General features: G+C 45.6%; 2 protein-coding genes across 2 annotated transcripts; one reads left to right on the forward strand and one right to left on the reverse strand.

Moving 5' to 3' along the window:
• Nucleotides 1-1257: 1257 nt before the first annotated feature.
• Nucleotides 1258-14101, reverse strand: LOC108160142. The gene is made up of 8 exons (XM_017293949.2): nt 13505-14101; nt 11737-12055; nt 5156-5401; nt 3075-5076; nt 2909-3007; nt 2597-2846; nt 2438-2526; nt 1258-2366 (listed from the first exon to the last, which is right to left on the reverse strand). The coding sequence occupies exons 2-8, from the start codon at nt 11900-11902 to the stop codon at nt 2153-2155; spliced, it is 3066 nt and encodes a 1021-aa protein (XP_017149438.1). The 5' UTR covers nt 11903-12055; nt 13505-14101; the 3' UTR covers nt 1258-2152.
• An 839-nt stretch (nt 14102-14940) lies between these two features.
• On the forward strand, nt 14941-16157 carry LOC108158400 (uncharacterized abhydrolase domain-containing protein DDB_G0269086). Its single transcript, XM_017290658.2, has 4 exons — nt 14941-15247; nt 15305-15607; nt 15661-15883; nt 15952-16157. The coding sequence occupies exons 1-4, from the start codon at nt 14952-14954 to the stop codon at nt 16108-16110; spliced, it is 981 nt and encodes a 326-aa protein (XP_017146147.1). The 5' UTR covers nt 14941-14951; the 3' UTR covers nt 16111-16157.
• Nucleotides 16158-17785: the final 1628 nt, after the last annotated feature.

Below are 17785 nucleotides of genomic sequence, written 5' to 3' on the forward strand. Positions count from 1 at the left end.
TTGCGATAGCTAATAGTTTATTGCCTATATGGCATCTCTAGTATAAGATATGTTGTGCGTGTTTCAATACATTTATTGAACCTGGTATTCGTAGTGGATGCATAAATATCGGGCAGAAAGAACAGATTCCGACTCTGATTCCGATTCAATATGCATACAATAAACACTTGTATTCTTTTGTCCGTTTGTCTGTCTGATATCTGATATTGGGTGATTTTGGTCCAATCCAGTATGCGAACCAATTACCGTCTCACTGTCTCCGCGATCCTTTGCTATTTCCATCGCTATGAGCCACACAATCTTTATACAACAGAACAATAAGTCCGAGTACTGGGTATTTAATAGTCGGAAAACTCGACTATATCTCTTTAGTTTGTTGTTGTAGTTTTCATGAATGGAACGACAGTGCAACTGAATGGTGAATTATTATACATATATTATAATTTCTACACAACATACATATACACACATATACACTCTTTTATCAAGCTCAAAAGAAGGCTGTAATCGGTAGTCACACTAGAGCTGAAGTTACTCGAATTTAATAGAAGCGCAATAAAGCGACTGTAAGGCAATTGCAAAACAAGCTGGAACGAGTCCAAAAGTAAAATACACTTCAAGCTAAAACCTTAAAGTGTATTTTATCTTGCTAGAGGTAAGAATATTTAACAAATTGATGTTTGGAACCGGTTTACACATGGTTGCTGTTTTCAGAAGTCAATTGATTAAAACCAGTACATTATAGAACATATACGAATACATACATACATATATGTCTGTATGTAGACATGTGAATTTTTCGATGTCTATTAATGCCATTTTTTTTTTTATCCATACAACCATGTTACCTTCTCAGCATCGATTGGGTTCATTGTTATGGAGAGCACCTCTCGCTTGAATCTAGATGATTGACAAATAAAATAAAATAAAACTAGATTTTAATTGGGAAAACTCCCTATACTATACGAATAATCAATAAGAATTAAAATGAAAGAATCAGACATACTTATCCCAACATAAACTGAACACAAACATAAATGTATTTACACAAACAACACACAAATTTCAATATCTATACATATACATATATACTTATATATCAATATTCAATAATCAATGTTTAAAACCTCTTGATGTCGTTGAATAAAAACCCCTCCCCTCGCCCCCACCAACCAATTTTCTTGTGTAAATTCACTGAGTAGCTCCGTGGGGCGGTGTGGTGGAAATTGAATAATATTTCTTGATTTCGTTAAATACATTTTTGTATATACACGTTTTATTCAATTAGAAATATCATTTATAATCGTACAATTTCAATATGGTTTCCTTTACAATTAACTCTCATTTATGTATGTACTTAGATTGATTACAGAATTGCTTTTTGTTAATTAATTAATAAGATTGTTTGGTTAAACTAACGTTGAGTTGAATAAACGTTTAGTTTTGTTTGGGTTTATAAAGAATTAATTATGGTTAAAATACAATAAGTTCACTTCTGATATGGCGACAAAGATACATATTAGGAAACCTCTACAAAGCTGCATTTGAATTATTTCATCTCGATTTAATACACATTGGTCCAAAGCAGATTATAATAATCATTAATCATTTCGCTAATACATCGCAAAGCTTTCTATGTCACATTTACACATATATTTTCAATGATTGTTTGGCGCTGATTTAGGGTCATAATGAACAAAAACAAAACAATCTGAGGCCTACCCATCTATCCACCTTTCATCTGTCTCATCGAATGCAACACGGATTCTCAGACCTCAGACCCCACTCCGCTCTGGAATGTGATGGGGTCACCGCTGAGAAGTGCGATTCGTACAGTAGCTCGTTTGGGGGGCCATTCATTTTCACATGGGAAATCATACTCGTATATATTATTGTTATTGCAATGTTCAACATTTAGGCACAAAATATATTGCTTCTCAATTGGATATACCCATAATAGTTATTATTGCATAGTCGATAGTCGATAGTCGATAGTGGGTGCTCGGGACACCGCCTTTTGTCTTTGTCTTTCTCTTCGTCTTCTCCTCGAGTCTCGCAACAGTTAAAAACAGAAAAAAATAATAATAATACGTTATATGTCTGCGCTTTGCTTTGCTTGTTAGGAATCATGGTTCGAAGATTGACACGTTGTTTATGTGGATGCCACACGCTTCGTGGGCGAGCTGCCAAGCATTGCCGTCTCCTTGGCCCGCTCATGCTCGTCCTGGAAGAATATCTTGGTGATGACGACGTCGCCGGTGCTCAGGGTCTGCGATTCGGCATCCACCAGCTTCACCACCCGCCTGTCCGTCGTTCTCAGAATGGGCGTGACACTGCGCTCTCCTTGGCAATTGCAATTCCTATTGCTGTTGAGATAGAGTTCAAGAGCATTAGAGTTTTTGAATTAGCCTGATGTTCTCTGCTAAGAGACACTCACTTTCTGGACTTTTCGCGTATGATTTGCAAATTATCTGTGGTCGCAATGCTCGAACCCAACTGTTCCTGAATCGAATTGGAAGCCAGTATCTGTAAAAAAGAAATTAGAAATGTTATAAATTAGTTTACAAATACGATGGGAGCTGTGACGGATGCTCACCTGATCGCATGGCAGCGAGGTGGCTGTCGTCAGTATGGCCTCTAGCTTATCGATGCGTGCAATGCGATCCATTGACTTGTTCTGCAGTATTTCCTCCAGCATCTGCATGGATTCCGTCAGGCTGGGTGGCTCAGAGCTGAAGCGCGGCGAAAAGGTGCCCGAGAGGGAATTGTCCGATGGTACAGAGTCCAAGCTGGGAAACATTTCGTTTTCATTGGGTTCCGCCTCGTCTTCAGAGTCACTTTGATCCCTGCAGGATTCAACAAGGTTCAGTTTGGTTTGGTGTAATTTTATAACTATTTCGGCACTCACTTGCTGGGATTGCCGGCAGATTCCATTTTCTCCAGCTTCTTGGCCACCTTGTAGTAGCCCTTGAGGCGTTCCTTTTCATCCTCCGTCAGATCCATGTATCTGTTTATGGTGTATACCACGATTAGCTCTTGATCGATTGATTGATTGAAACAGAAGGATTACTCACCGCAGCAGACGTATCTCACGGTTCGAGAGCACAATGCTCTTGCTGGTCTGCGCCAATTTCAGCTTCAGATCGAACACCTCGGTGCTAACCTTGCGTTGCTTCTTGCGAATCTTCACCTCGTTCGGCTTGATCTGCAGAAGGATTTGCTCCGTGCACAGCTCGGAGAAAAGCTGCCTGTTCTCTGGCCTGATCTGCCGCGCCAGACTGCCAAAGAGCTGATCGTGGATGAGCACCAGCACATCCCCAGCCGCGTACAGCATCATTTCGCGGGTGAGCGGCCGCTTGGCCCAGAACTTCTGGTCCCGCCTGTATATCTGTTTCAGCTGGTCCTTGATTGGATTGCAGGGTGCATTGTACTGCTCGCACAGCGAGTTGAGCGATATGTATTTGGCCTTGTAGACCTGCTTGCCGTTCTCCTGGTACTGCAGGATCGCATGCGCCGCCTGTGTGTCGAACACGTTGCGCAGCAGGATACCAAACTGCAGATACAGATTGGCCGCATCGTTGCGACAGTCGTGGATGACCTTGATGACCTGCTCGTGCTCCAGCACGGTCTTCAGGCCACCATCCGTGACCATGGCAGGGCAGGACTGCACATCGAAGAGGAACGCCTCGCCCCGGGCCGTTCCGATTTCAATCAACGTGATTTCGCCCTTCAGGCCGAGATTGATGCCTTCGCAGTCGAGGGAGACCACAATGCCCTCGTTCTTGGCCGCGTACTTGAGAATGATGTCGGTGACGAACACAGACTGCTTCACACTGGCTATCACCGTCGTGTTCTGCAGGACCTTGATCTTCCACGTGTCGCCGACAAAGTAGCTATGACTAGGTGATTGATTGGCGTTGGTGGGTGGGTTGGAGCTGGAGCTGGAGTTTGAGTTGGAGATGGTATTGGGATTGTTTGCTGTGCTCGCATTGGCACTGCTGGAGTTGGAATTGGAGTTGGGATGGGAGTTGCTGGAATGCAAGGGACTGGCATGCGGAGAACTTTGGTTGGCCAGCGACTGTTTGTCCTTCTCGAGGTTCTCCGCCAGCGTGCGTATGACCAGAGTATTTATGCGTTGCTTCAGCGTTTGGTTGACGCTGTTCACTCTCTCCGAGGAAGGATTCGTTGAGGCAGGCACAGGCACAGGCACAGGCACCGTCAGCGGCTGCTGCTGTTGGATGGGTCCTCCTCCGATGGGGCCATAGCATACATTCCCACCGGGATAGTTGTTCTCGCAGAGATTCTCCAGCTTCAGCTCCGACATGGGCACATAGCTGTCGAAGCCAGAGCTCGGCTCCGACTTGGGCTGCCCCAGCTGCCCCTGCCCCTGCCCCTGCCCCCCAATTACATTCGACACGGGTGCGTTCAGCTTGAAATTGGGCGATGCTATGCTATTGTTGTTGTTGATGCTACTGCTGCTGCTAATGACATTATTGTTGCTGCTCGCACATCCATTGCTGCGCAAAGCCGGAGACTGCAATCGCTGTTGCACGGAGCTCAAGGCACCTCCACTTCCACCGGCACCCACATCCACCCTGCGGCCTGAATTTGAATTGCTGCCATTGTTGATGTTGTTGTTGTTGTTGAGGGCGTTGAACTGCTCCCTGGTCTGGGCCTGGGCCTGCTGGATGTGCGTGTCACTGAGCTTGGGCTTCTGCAGCAGCGTGACTAGATTGGCCTGAATGTGAAAGCAGTCGCCGAAGAGCTTTAGGAAGGAGCTCAGGTCGCCGGGCGTCTTGAACATGCGCAGCCACTGATCCTGCGGAAAGTTGGTGGTCAGCAAATGGAACAGCTGGTCCACCAGCAGCGGCCCCTTGATCTCGATGCACTGCGCGAAGAAGTCGAGCATCTGCTGGGTGCCGCGCGTATCGATGTTCGACTGCGGCAGATGGAGACGATCCCTGGCCGGCAGATCAGTCATATTCTCGCTGCCCACCAGCATCACAAAGTCATCGATCACCTTGAACGTGTCCGTGTGCTTGGTGAGAAAGTCCGTGAACTCCTTGATATGTTGACCTTCAACAAACAAAAAGGAAAAGAGTGAAAAGTGAAAAGTGGAGGCAGACGAACGACTTCTTGAATATACCCAACATACCCGATATGTGACGGACTTGCGGCGAGGCCTGCGACCGATGGCCGAGCAGACTCCGCACCGGCACCTCTGCAGCGGCCCCGTACTGCAGCATCTTGTTCTTGAAGTAGTCTTTAGCCTCTTGAATGTAGTCGCGCTTGCCGCCGCCACCACCATCGTCCGCGTTGCTGTGCTGGTAGGCATTCACCTGCACATAGTCCCCGTCCACCAGGAATATTGATGGGTATTGGGCGAGAAATTTCTTCAGACCTGACGAAAGCCAAAGGGAGATGTCAATTACAATTAGGTGGAGCCATTAGTGCTTCTGCCCCCGTCTGGCAGTGGCAAAGAATGGTGTAGTGGTTAAGGCAGTAAAAGTGTTGCACCAGCAGCCCAAACTTAATTAATTTTCTTGGCCTCTCAATGTGTCAACTCAGTAATTACGTCAAGACTAAGTACTTATTGTTGTTAATTAATTCCCGGGTACCGTGGCGCCCTGGTACCCAGTCGTTCGATAGTGATAGACGGTGTTCGTCTCTATAGAGAGCCACGCATTCGAGTTGCACCATCATTAAGGAGTAACTTTTGTGTGCATATAAAGTTTTCCCCCTTTCATATCGTGGAACTACATATGTCTGGATTCCCATAATTAACAAAACATTGTTGTAATCGCATCATCAAATGACAAACTTACAATTCATATCCATATATGAATACAAATCAACGAATACTCGTACATGAACATAGGAATGAATATTCATAGGTCTCTATCCTGTTGCTCTGTGGGGGGGAGGGAAGGGGTTTTGAAAAGTTGGCAAAAGTTGTTGCTTCAAATAAAGTTAGTTTACAATTACAAAGTACGGTATGCGACGGGTTTGACTGCGAAGGATAGCAAATTGTGTGTGTTTTAGGGGGGGGGCTACACTGTGAGAATGTCGGCGTAGGTAACATGTTGGGCTGTTGGTGCATATCAGAACAGTCTAAGGCAAAATACATTGCGTGTGCATGACGCAAAGTTAGTTACTGAGGTTTTCAATAATTTATTCCAAGTGTAGCTCCAACCAAATGAGAAGAGTATTGTGAACTCAAACCAACCGACCGAGCGCACCATTTATTTGATAAATCAGGTCATAGTTGCTGACTGACTGACTGCCACTGTAAGGCCCAAAACGGGACGCGATGCGACCCAACCCTGCTCCATCATCACCATCATCCGGTATGAAGGTAGGAATGTTACGATGAGTGCCGCTCGACTCTATCCCCCCCCCCTCCACCTCCTCTGCCTTCACAACCATTCGCTATTGTTTGCGTAATCTGACGTGACAGCAAGGCAAACGCCACGCAGCGTTGGATAGATCAGAGAGCACCACTCCACAGAGAAGGTACTCGGTGCTCGGTGCTCGGTGCTCGGTCCTCCATTGCGTGCCTCATTGTTGGAACTTGTTTATAATGCTAGGCATAGATTAATTCAATTGCATTTGACATACTGCTCCCTACATACACAACTCCAGGGCGAGACAAACCCGAAACGAGCTCTGATTAATCGAATCGGATAGGCATTATGCAAGGGGATTGTCTACGGATTTGGCGAGTCAATCAAAATAGAACGTAATCCCTTAACAAACATCTTACATCTCCGTTTTCCACCCACTTTCCTGCCCCCGTCCAAGGGGCCCTGCCCAATGAGCCACAAAACTGACAAATGGCTGGAAGGAGTCACCCCCAATCCGAGCTATTTTCTCGAGAGAAATCCCACCGCATTAAGGTCGAGGACCCTGGCAGCATGTGCATAATTCAATTTTATGTTTACTTACAGAAATTGAAATTGGTGGCAACTGGCAGAAGGGCGCACCAACTGACGCGCCACAAATCGAAGTTCATAAAAGTTGTAAGCCACACGAAAAAACATTTCAATATTAATATTTATCGAAGGCCACAACCTCTAACCCCAATATGTAATATGCATATCTATGTGTACGACTTTTGTGCATACATATGTATGTATATTTGGGTACTTCCCATAGTGCCACAGCCAAATATTATACCAAGTACTTGGCTGGTCCAATATTTGTCTGTTTGTGTGCTTAGCCGCAATTCTTGGCAAACAAACATTTTTGGCTCTCTTAGTGGAGCGCAGGTGGCAGGTGGCAGGTGGCAGGGGTGCAGGGGAGAGGACTCTGCGGCTGGGGTGGTCGGCACATTTTACGGCTCGACCCACTTGGACACATTTCTTATTTTTTTTTTTTCTTTTCTTGCCATGGCAATTTTCAAATGCACCGAGGACACTCGCTATAAATTTATGTGTATTTATGGTACATTCTGCTTATTGAAGAAAACGGAAATGTTTCCCCAGTTTCGGGCCCCGAGATGTTGTAAATTCGAATGTGAGGTAGCCGCAGGCCTGTTGCATGATTGTGGGGGGGCGTAAAAGGGTTATGTCTGCCCATAAATTCAAGATTTTATGCCTCTCAAAAGGAGGGGCAGGGGAATGACACACAACTGTAATGGCAGTGCCTGGGCGGTGGGGGTTTCTTAACTCCTAAATTCTTGTACTTCCCCTTTCGCAGGACTCACTTCATTATAGGCTCATTAGAGCCGCTTTTCCCTTTCCCCTGCTGCCTGACAGTCAAACAGTTCTGTTCTCAATCAATTAGACGCCCAAATGGGCACAAAAGTTCACCTAAAATATAATGAACAGCAAATTCATTTCTGGCTCCAAACAAATTGTTGTGCTTTTTGCAATTAATGTCAGCTGTGAAGAATAGCAAAAATCAATGCCTCCCCTCCTCCCCGAAAACAGTTACCAATTTCCCTCGAAGGGAAAGTTAACAATAACATAAAATGGCTATGGCTATGGAGCATTGAGCACCGGCTGGCGGTAAGGCGTTAAAGGATTTCCAGTCCCGTCCCGTCCCGTCACCCCTTTTTGCTGCCGTTCGCATAAAATCGTTAAATTTACGACAATGTCTCTCTCTAGCACACACTCTATTTCTCTCTCACTCGCTCTCTCCCCCTGTTCGTTGGCGAAAATTGAAATGTGTAACAGAGAGGAGGACGTGGACTTCATCTCATGCGGAAGCATCGGCCGCAGATCAATCAGCTAATCATTCAGGCGGGTGGTAGAGGTACCCTCTAATCATTCACTTATCCACACTCGTTTCGCGCATTTCAACAGCGGTTATTGTGTGTTTTTATTCCGATTACTTTGACAATATTTTTGTTTTGGAAATCGATTACTCAACAAGAAATAAATACAGAAACCAAAACAACAAAATAGTTGCGAACGAACGAACCTTCGTTAGTCCCGTTAAGGCTTGGCATGTAGAGATCGTGCCTGCGTGTGTGTACGAGCTAGAGATGGGGCCAAAGCCACACACCTGATGAGTAGATCTCCACTTCGTGCGTGAGAAATAATCGAAACGTATTTTTCAAAGATTTTCTTCAGTGAATATTCATAATTTCGATTGAACGTGCGTTATATATTAAAGTATCATAATATATCAAAACAATTAGATTCAGCAATCGGTATATACCAAACATACTTCACTAAAAATGCCAAACAAAAACTCGTATTTGTGTATTATTTCGTGCCTAGACTGTTCAGAGAGCTGTACATATTCGGGTTCGGCTCGTCTGGTTCCCAAAATTCTCAACATACAAGCACAACGCATATCGAGACTCAAGACGCTTCTACAGGTACTTCTGTAGGTCGCAAGATTGCACAAAAACATTACATTGGTTGGGCATGATTCGGGACAATGTTTTAGACTATGTTTGGTGCGTGCCATACAAGCCACGACACGCGCTCATCTCTAATGTGGGAGAGCATACGTGGTGTGTGCGTGTTCGTGTGTGGGCAATTAAACAGAGTAAAATCGTTGTTTGGCTTTGCTCTCTGCTGTTGCCGTTGCTGCTGCCGCTGCCCCGTCCTCTGCCGGAGGCACAGCTTAAAATGGCCAAACGATAAAGAGAGCTAAATGGACATGTTTTTGTGTTTGTCCAAATGATTTGCACCGCAAAACACACAAAAACAAAAACAATCGAAACTTCGGTTTCCGTTGGTTTCCGTTCAACACCCAGACAGTTGAATTAGCAGCGAAAATTTAAGTCCCAGATAAACGAGGGCAAAGCTATTTCACACAGAAAATTAAAGAAGTCCAAGTTACTGTTACTGTTTCTCTCATCTGGCTAGAAGATAGCTTTTGACGTTAATTTCCCCAAAAAATGTTGGTCGAAAACCCTCATCAATTCAGTGGGGAATATGCATACGAAAGGCAAAAGGGAGGCACGCACACACACACACACTCACACACACATCGCCATATATTATTGAAGCAACAAATGGATAGGGATGTCCATGCAATTTTATTGAAATTCAATTGAACATTTTTGTCACGTAATCGACACTTTTCTATTACAACGTTTCCGTCTCTACCCCACCCCCCATCAATGGCAGACCGCAAAAACTACATAATGGAACGGAGTCGATGGGTTTATGGGGGGCGAGGGCGGCATACACAAGGGTATAGGATGTAAGCAGCAGCAGCAGCAGAAGCCCTGGCGGCTTTAACGGTTTATAAGTTGCACAAACAACACGTTGACAAAAATGAAGCAGCATAATATATGTTTATTGGGTTTTAGGTCGTACCCAGGAGAGTAAACAGGCGTTTATGGGGGAAATTGGGTTTTCCAGCGACCCAAGAGCACTCCTTATCACCCATTTGATGGGGACTTAGAAATATCAGCCAAAGGATACGATACGAATATCTGACGCTATTCTATTTATAAGCCAAACCTTGACATTTCCCCATTAATATTTCCCCTGGTTCTCCGGCTCTGATTTGCGTGTCACGCGAATATTTCCCGTAGGCTCCGTTCCCCCGGAGTTTTTTTCGTCTATTGCGTTCTGGGGTAAAAGCAACATTTAAGCCAAAGATTAAAGTATTTTAGCGCCAAATTACTTGGCAAATGTTGCTCGCTTTGGGGTTTGCTTTGGGGGCAGACACGATTTGTCTTGTCGCGGGTCTTGTCCGTGGAACGTCACGCACATGTGTGGGAAATCAGCAAATGCGATAAACATTTTGTTAAATGTTTGTTTTGCTCTGTTGCAATTAATGCAGCCACAAAGTGTGAACAAAGAGCCACAATCGCAATTTATGGGCGCTAAACAATTACAAGAAAGAACTGTGAATAAATGCATAGTGAAAGGTAATTGATTCCACAGAAAGAATGGGAAAGTTAATGTGAAAATTATTGTTCTTGAATAACTATTTTTAGTATATATATTGTATCAAATAACGCCTAGTTTAAGACAGTTTTTTTTTACTGAATTCAACTAAAATTCACAAACATTTCAGAGCTCCAAAGCTCATAATCCGAACAGATTCTCGATCCAAGGGACAGACAACATAATTTCTCCCTTAAATTCCTACTCGTACGGGGTATTATGTATTCCTCTACAGCTCTCAACTTGTTTACAAGGGATTATACGATCAATGTAAACAATTGTTTGCCATTTCCTGTTACCACATTTGTTACCACTCCATCAAAAATACATAGATCTTTGGAGTGCCCACACAAATATCTGAGAGCAAAGGGAAAGTGCATTGCACCTTTTCTTTAAGAAACTTGCCTCAAGTGGTACGTCACCTATCTTTAGAAATCGAAAGTTGTTTGTTGTGTCTATTCTTGGAGATTCTCTTCGCAGAAGCATGCATTTTGATAAATATCATGAAGAGCAGGCCGCGAGGCTCTTCACGTGTTGACTTGTCAATGGAATAGAATGGGGAGAGTGTGGAGTACATGTGTATGTATTGGTTCTTGGGAGAGTACCCAGTACTCGTGGAGTTCAAGGGCATATTAAACGATCTTCCATCACTCCGAAAAATCCACTCTGCTATCGACAATTTCAAAGTAAGTCGAATGAAATCCAAATCTCTTATGACTAGCGGGTATCGTTTAGTCGGTATATCGACTACTACAGTATAGTTTAGTTAGTTTTCTTTGGGCCTCCAAAGCATGCGGGCCCTTGAGAGCATTTGTAAAATAATACACACAGCGCGTAAAGTAGAGAAAGAGGAGGGAGGAGGCAAGAGGGGAAATGGAATAGAGAGACAAAACCGACAAACAACACGTGCATTATCGATTGCAGTTTCGCGTCTGCAATAAAAAGCTGAAACTGAAAAATCATTGGCATGTTTTTGCGGTTTCGTGCATTGGCGCAGCTTCAGTCGAGTCGAGTCGAGAGATGGAAAAGGAGACACGGAGACACTGCCTCCCCTCTGGCAGTGGCAATGACATGTGCACTTGGCCGCCAACAACAACAAAAGCAATCATTGGCAATGACAAACATTGGCCCGCAGGTGCATCGAATGTGTATTGTATTGGATCGAATGTTCGTATAGCCGTAGAAATGTGACATGTCCAGTATTAGTTTTCAGCAAACAAGTTTCATGTTTCATGTTGGGACCTGTACTGGTCAAGGGGATAGAGGGGCAGCGAAGAAATGCATATCTTCCGATCATGAATGATATGCCATAAACTCCACTTCAGCTGAGTTCTACTGTAGTTTGTTGTGGGGTCTGGCCTGCCTAGGGAGCACTCACCCGATTGACTGCCGCCGGCGATTTGCCGCATCTCCTTGGTGAACTCCTTGTTGCCGAACTGACACGAGAGATCGTGCACGGTGCGGGGCTCCCCCTTGTCGAGGAGGCGCTCCAGGAAGAACAGCAGCGTCATATTGCGTGCCATCTCGTACTCCATGGACTCCATTGTCGTCGGTCGTCGGTCGTCGGTCGCCTGGGGCCTTGGGCCTGTCGCTCGGTGGTCGCTAGTCGGTGGTTCTGTGCCCTGTGGCTATCTCCTGAATTAGTGATAAGCAAATATAGTACGTCACGTAGCGCTGAGTAGAGTTGAGTTGCTTATCTGCAATTGAGTAAAGGAAAGGTAAGGGTAAAGAGCGTAAGAAAGGGGCAGAGAAAACACTTATGCAATGCGCCAAGAAAACGGACCAACAACAATAGGATAGGAGACAGATAGAAGACAAGAAAGAAGGAAAGAGCAACCACAACAACAACCGCAGACACATACTAGACTTTTGAGACTTTGTTTCGTTTCGTTTATTTTTTTTTATTTTCTTTGCGTCTTTTATTTATTTAATTCATTTGCACTTTGCCACTTGAGCTCTCTCCCTCTCTCTTTAAGTCCCTCCCTCTTCCACATGCTGTTGCTCACCGCATTTTATGTTATTGCCTTGCAGCGGCAGCGGCAGCCTTGCACTTTGGAGAGGAGTGGGAAGGAGTGGCAGGGATGCAGGTGGTAGTGGCATAAAATTTATTTTCTCTTCGGTTTGCGTCTTGAATAATTGAAAAACCACACATTTTGAACCCACACACACACACAAAAAAAAAAAAAAAAACACACAGTGGCACACGTACAGAGCCTCGCCAAATCCTTATCCTTGCGGCATATCCTTTTTCACTTGCGCACCGCTCGAAGTTCCAAAAACAAATGATGGTAGCGCTGCCCGCGTCTCTGCTGGGAGCGTAGCCAACATAAACACAGGCGAGTTCGAACAGCTGTTTGGAGCATGGCAAGGGGAGCAGGCGCGGCGAATTGCACCGCTACCTTAAGGCTGTCTGCCTAGCTTGGATTAGCGGATTTCCGATGAGAATTTCTATGGGAACTTAGCGTTGGCATCTCTGCCAGCAATATCATGTTTTTCTCCATTTGTTGCTGGCCAACGCGAGGCATGCGAAAAAGTGCCAGCGCTGCAGAACAGGTGATTGACACAGAAATTGTGCAGCGGAAATGGAAAATGCCATGCAACCGCCACTCTCTCAAGAGGCATTCCCCGGCTCTTCTCTTTCTCTCTTTTAATAATCCCAATCATAACCTGCTGCCTATTGTCTGTGCCTGTGTGAGTATTCTATTGATAAGCAAAAACCGTTGACAACGATATGTATTGGGAACACAAAGCAGCAACAACATTCCAAAGCATTCAGGTAGGTATGCGTGTGTGTCAGGTAGCTAGGCTGTGAGCATGTGTGTGTGCGTGTTCAATGGTCGCTCTGTGGTGTTGGTGGCCAAACAAGAAACTTCAGACTCTTATTAGACCGAAGCTCTAGCCGCTCTTATTGGTGAAAAGAGATGGCAAGTGCAGCGGCCCCCAACTCGACGAATGAAAGAAAATATTTTTGCAAAAATGAAAAGGAAAAAAAATTACATGACACTCGAAATATGCAAAGCAAAAGAAACGGCCAAAAGAGAAAGACAGACAGCGGGAAGAGCAAGAGAATGCAAGAATGTGAAAATATGAAAGAAAGAAAAGAGCGCCCCGCCAAGCGAAATGTCAATTATAATTATTATTCATACCTGTAGCTGTAGTCGTTTTATTTGTTCAATTAATGATTGTTGCTTGCTTGTTTGCTTAAGTGCACTTGTAATCTATATTTAAAAACCAGACTTATGGGTTATACGCGATACAGATCCTCGCGTTGGGGATTTTCTCAAAGATCTGAACAGATCTCTATCTCTAGCTCCGTCTCGCTCACGCGCACTCTTTTGCTCCACTCGCAGGGGTTTCGTTAATTAAATTAAGCATTAATTAACATTTTTGGCGTAATTAACAGACACTCTCTCGGAAACTGCGACGAAAGCAGCAACTTGTTGTTGTTGTTTCACACAAACGCACACACACGATTATTTGGGCAGGTAGAATTATATTGGTGTGAGTACGTTGTCGGTGTAAGGCACTGGGGAATGTTTTAAAAATCGTGTTTAACCACTTGTTGCACTTCTTTAAGGTACTGCCAACAGCCGACACCACTGTCACCGGAGTTTGGCCAACTCCACGCGAATTTTAGCCAAAAAAAAAGACGTTTGCGTGGTCAAAAGAGGCACAATTCGGTTTGGGTCTTTTTTGGAGCAGCAGCGATGATGACAGCGACAGCGCGAACGCGGAGGTGGAGCCGATTAATATACCGACCCTCAGAAAGATACCGTCTCATTTTTTAAATATACAATAAATATACCGATGACACTTAACCCACTTGGCACCACTTTAATACCCACTGGTCGACGATGATCAGAAATCAAATTCCCTGATTTGGATATTCGGTTTGATATTACTAGCTAACTAAGACCGTCAGACCTGAACACAAAATTTAATCCGATTGACAAATCTAATTTTCATAATGGGGTGATTTTAAGGACTCCCTTAATTGGATTGTTTATAAAATATGGTTTAAACAAAAAAAGTTCGAAACACAAAATGTATGTGTTTATGGAAGAAACTGCTATCGATACTATCGACTGGATAATCGCTAGAGCTGCGCGCCAAAGTGGACAGAGCGACAATTCAAAAAATCTGCGTATGGAAGTTTGTATGGAATATGAAATTTAATAGATCTATGAAATTTGCCATTATAAGCCGATATACCGTAAATATACATTCAATATATAGAAAAGTAGATGTTATACCGTCAATGGCGAACAATTCTGATTGGAACGTGATTGTGTGCCTATCGATGTAATTGTGTGCGTTATCGACTGTCAAATTACATGAATTCTACATGCATTCTACATGGCAGTTATTGCGAAGACCATTCAAAGGAATTGAATTTAAATTGATCAAGATAAACGAGGAAAACAAATTAGGCATTTAATGTAATAAATATAAATTCACTAGGCAGAATTTAACTTTCACTTTCTTCGATTTACCGTTGTCCTTGGCAGCAGGCAAAATGCAACCAAGGTTTCCGGCAGTTGTTTTTTTAAACAACATTGAACATTCCAAATCAATTAAGAGCGATCCTTTGACATGGAAACCATCGAATTCCTTAACCGCACCAGCCGGAGAAATATCAAATCGCAAATCGGCTGGAAGGTGGCACAGCGAATGCGGGAATGGTCAGAGGATTTGGACGACCGCCGCGGGCAGCTTTATGTGCAGCTCCACAGAGAGGCGCTGCAGGTGGACGAGGAGGTGGCAGCACTTCTGCGGGCACGCGCCGACGAGGCGGAAAGGAAACGCCACGAATGGATTCGCATGGAGCGTCTGAAGCGGGAGGAGGCTGAGCAGGAGCTGCTGAAAGTGAAGCAGCAGCAGCGGGAAATGTGAGTCTCCCTTGAACACCAATTGCTGCACTCCAATCCAATCCTTTCTCTTTGCAGCGAGAACTCCGAGGCGCATCGCCACATGCAAACCAAACAGATCCTGTTGGAGAGCAAGCAGGCACAGCTCCAGCAGATTGAGGAGCGCCAGGCTCTGAGGCGGCGCCAGGCCTGCGTGGAGATCCTCTGGCAACGGGTGTGGCAGCGTCTGGACGATAGCCGGGCCCAGCAGGAGCAGTACGAGCAGCAGCTGCGCCGCCTAATCGGGGGCCAGTGTCAGGCCGATAATCTAGCCAGGGATCAGCAGCAGAAGACACAGCTCCACCAGGAAGTGCTCGCCGAGCAGCGGGCCTGCGCCGAGGCGTAGGTAGATAGCTCCTTAATGCCATGTTGATGCATCATTGTCTCTTCCTTAGCCTGGATTTGGCTGCCGAGAATGACGTAAGGAAGAGGGAAATGGACCTGCAGCAGAATGAGGTCAATCGCCGAAAACAATTGACCGATCTTCAGGATCAAATCAGCCAGAACCTGAAGCTTGCAGCCAGCCAGGCAGAGGCCAACCACCGCGAGGATGTGGGCTACAACATACGCGAGGATCGACAGATTTACGAGGAGCTCATGCAGAAGCACTGCGCCAGGGTGAGTCAACGCGTCGACTACAACGTCGCTCAATCGATGCCACTCACCGGTGGAAACTCTTGTTTTAGGGACGCAATCGTGATTGGCACCAGAGCTACATGACGCACACGGCTGAGGAGCGGGCTGCCCGTCGCCGCAGTGAGCAAGAGCGGGAGCGCGCCTACCTGGGCACTGGGTGTGTGCTCGGCCAGCAGCAGAAGCAGCCATATGGCAGAGCTGTTCGCTGAACATTGATATGATATGTCGTCACGCCTCATATTTGGATACCGATCGATCGATTATTGCAAATATATTTACGACTGATATAAATCAGGGGCTGCGATAAGGAAAAGTGTATCACGCACTGGCGGCATAAAACTGGCTATAATAATGGCCAACACCAATGCGGATGACGGACAACTGGTAGCGGAAGGGGCAGGGGAAGGCGGGAGCTGACCAACTTGGCCCGTGGCCAGCGGGCAGTATGCAAATCGATGAATATGCATCGATAAAGGCAGAAAAGTGTTGCTCGAGCAACGACTATGACAATATTTCTGACACCCCGAATGGGGCCCAGGACCTGCAGCTGCGGCTCCACCTTGGGGGCATGGGCATGGGGGGCATGGGGGGCATGCATAATTGAACGCTTCCGTTGTCCATTTTCTTGCTTGTCTCGACTTGTTGCCACTAATTAGAGTTGATCGGTGGCCGCAATGCACTCTTAATGCAAACAGACGGCTAACCGCTGCACTGTGTTTATTCAATTAAAATTTGCACAACGAAGATTGTCCAGCATCCAGCATCGAGAAAATTGCTGGCAATTTCCATTCCAATGTACTTCGGCCAGAATGGCATGGCCCACAAATAGCCCCATTTACCTATAAGATGAAAATGTTTGCTTAAAATTGATAAGCAATTTCACTGGGATTAGTCTTCATCAAAGTAATCTGTGTTCATCTGCTCGTAATGGCTGGAATTCATGGCCCAAACATGTACCCATCTATTCCGCGCTCATGTTAGCTGTCCAAACAGCAAACATTGGCCCGAGATATCCACCCAACACGATCCCATACATCACACGGTTCCCGACTCTCCAGCCAGTCCTGTGAACGGACCGAAACGAGCCGAACCGAACCGAACCGATCCATTGCGGAGAAGCGGTCCGATTTCAAAGAGAGGTGTCAAAGTGGGCTCTGCCCAGCCTTCCTCCTCCTGCTGTGAGCCATTCAGCCATGTCATTAGCTGCAACATGCCAAAAGGGGTGGCTGCCACGGCTGCATTATTTATGTGACACTTGGGATCGGATCGTGACAACATTTGCCAACTGCTGGGAAACGATTGTATGTAAGGCCATTCAAATGGAAATATCTCAAGCAACGCTAAGAACAGGAATCCAACAAAAGCAGTTAACATGCATCATAAAGGAATGGTCTCCAGAGAGGGGGGGGTAACTTTTCTAATATTCGCATAAATTTGATTCATTCCGCCACGCCCATCACAGCGTTCGTTCGCTGACTTAGACTTAATGCCAGGGTCTTATCGGGGATCTGCAAAAGCGCGGCCGAGATTTATAGATTTCCGCTTTGGGGCAGACACATATCGCATCTCGGATCCCGACAGCAACTCATTAATAAACGTTTAGTGACGTCGCAAAGCGGCCCAAGTCACTAATTGCCAAACGCCTCCAGAGCCAGGACAGCGATCGGGACAAGGACTAGACGCAGACCAAGAGAATGAGGACTAGGACCAAAACAAGTCAAATAAATAATTGTTCACGTAGGCGACGCAGGACATGTCAGTCGGCCCGGGTCGGCCCCTGGGCCCACCTATTGTGCGGTTGCACACGTTGCACGTCCATAGGGGGCAGGGCTGCGGTCAGCGCTGATTCGCTGATTGAAATACCCACGCCTGCCCACGTCCTGG

Source organism: Drosophila miranda, chromosome 3, assembly GCF_003369915.1.
Source record: "Drosophila miranda strain MSH22 chromosome 3, D.miranda_PacBio2.1, whole genome shotgun sequence".
In the NCBI taxonomy this organism is placed as follows: domain Eukaryota; kingdom Metazoa; phylum Arthropoda; class Insecta; order Diptera; family Drosophilidae; genus Drosophila; species Drosophila miranda.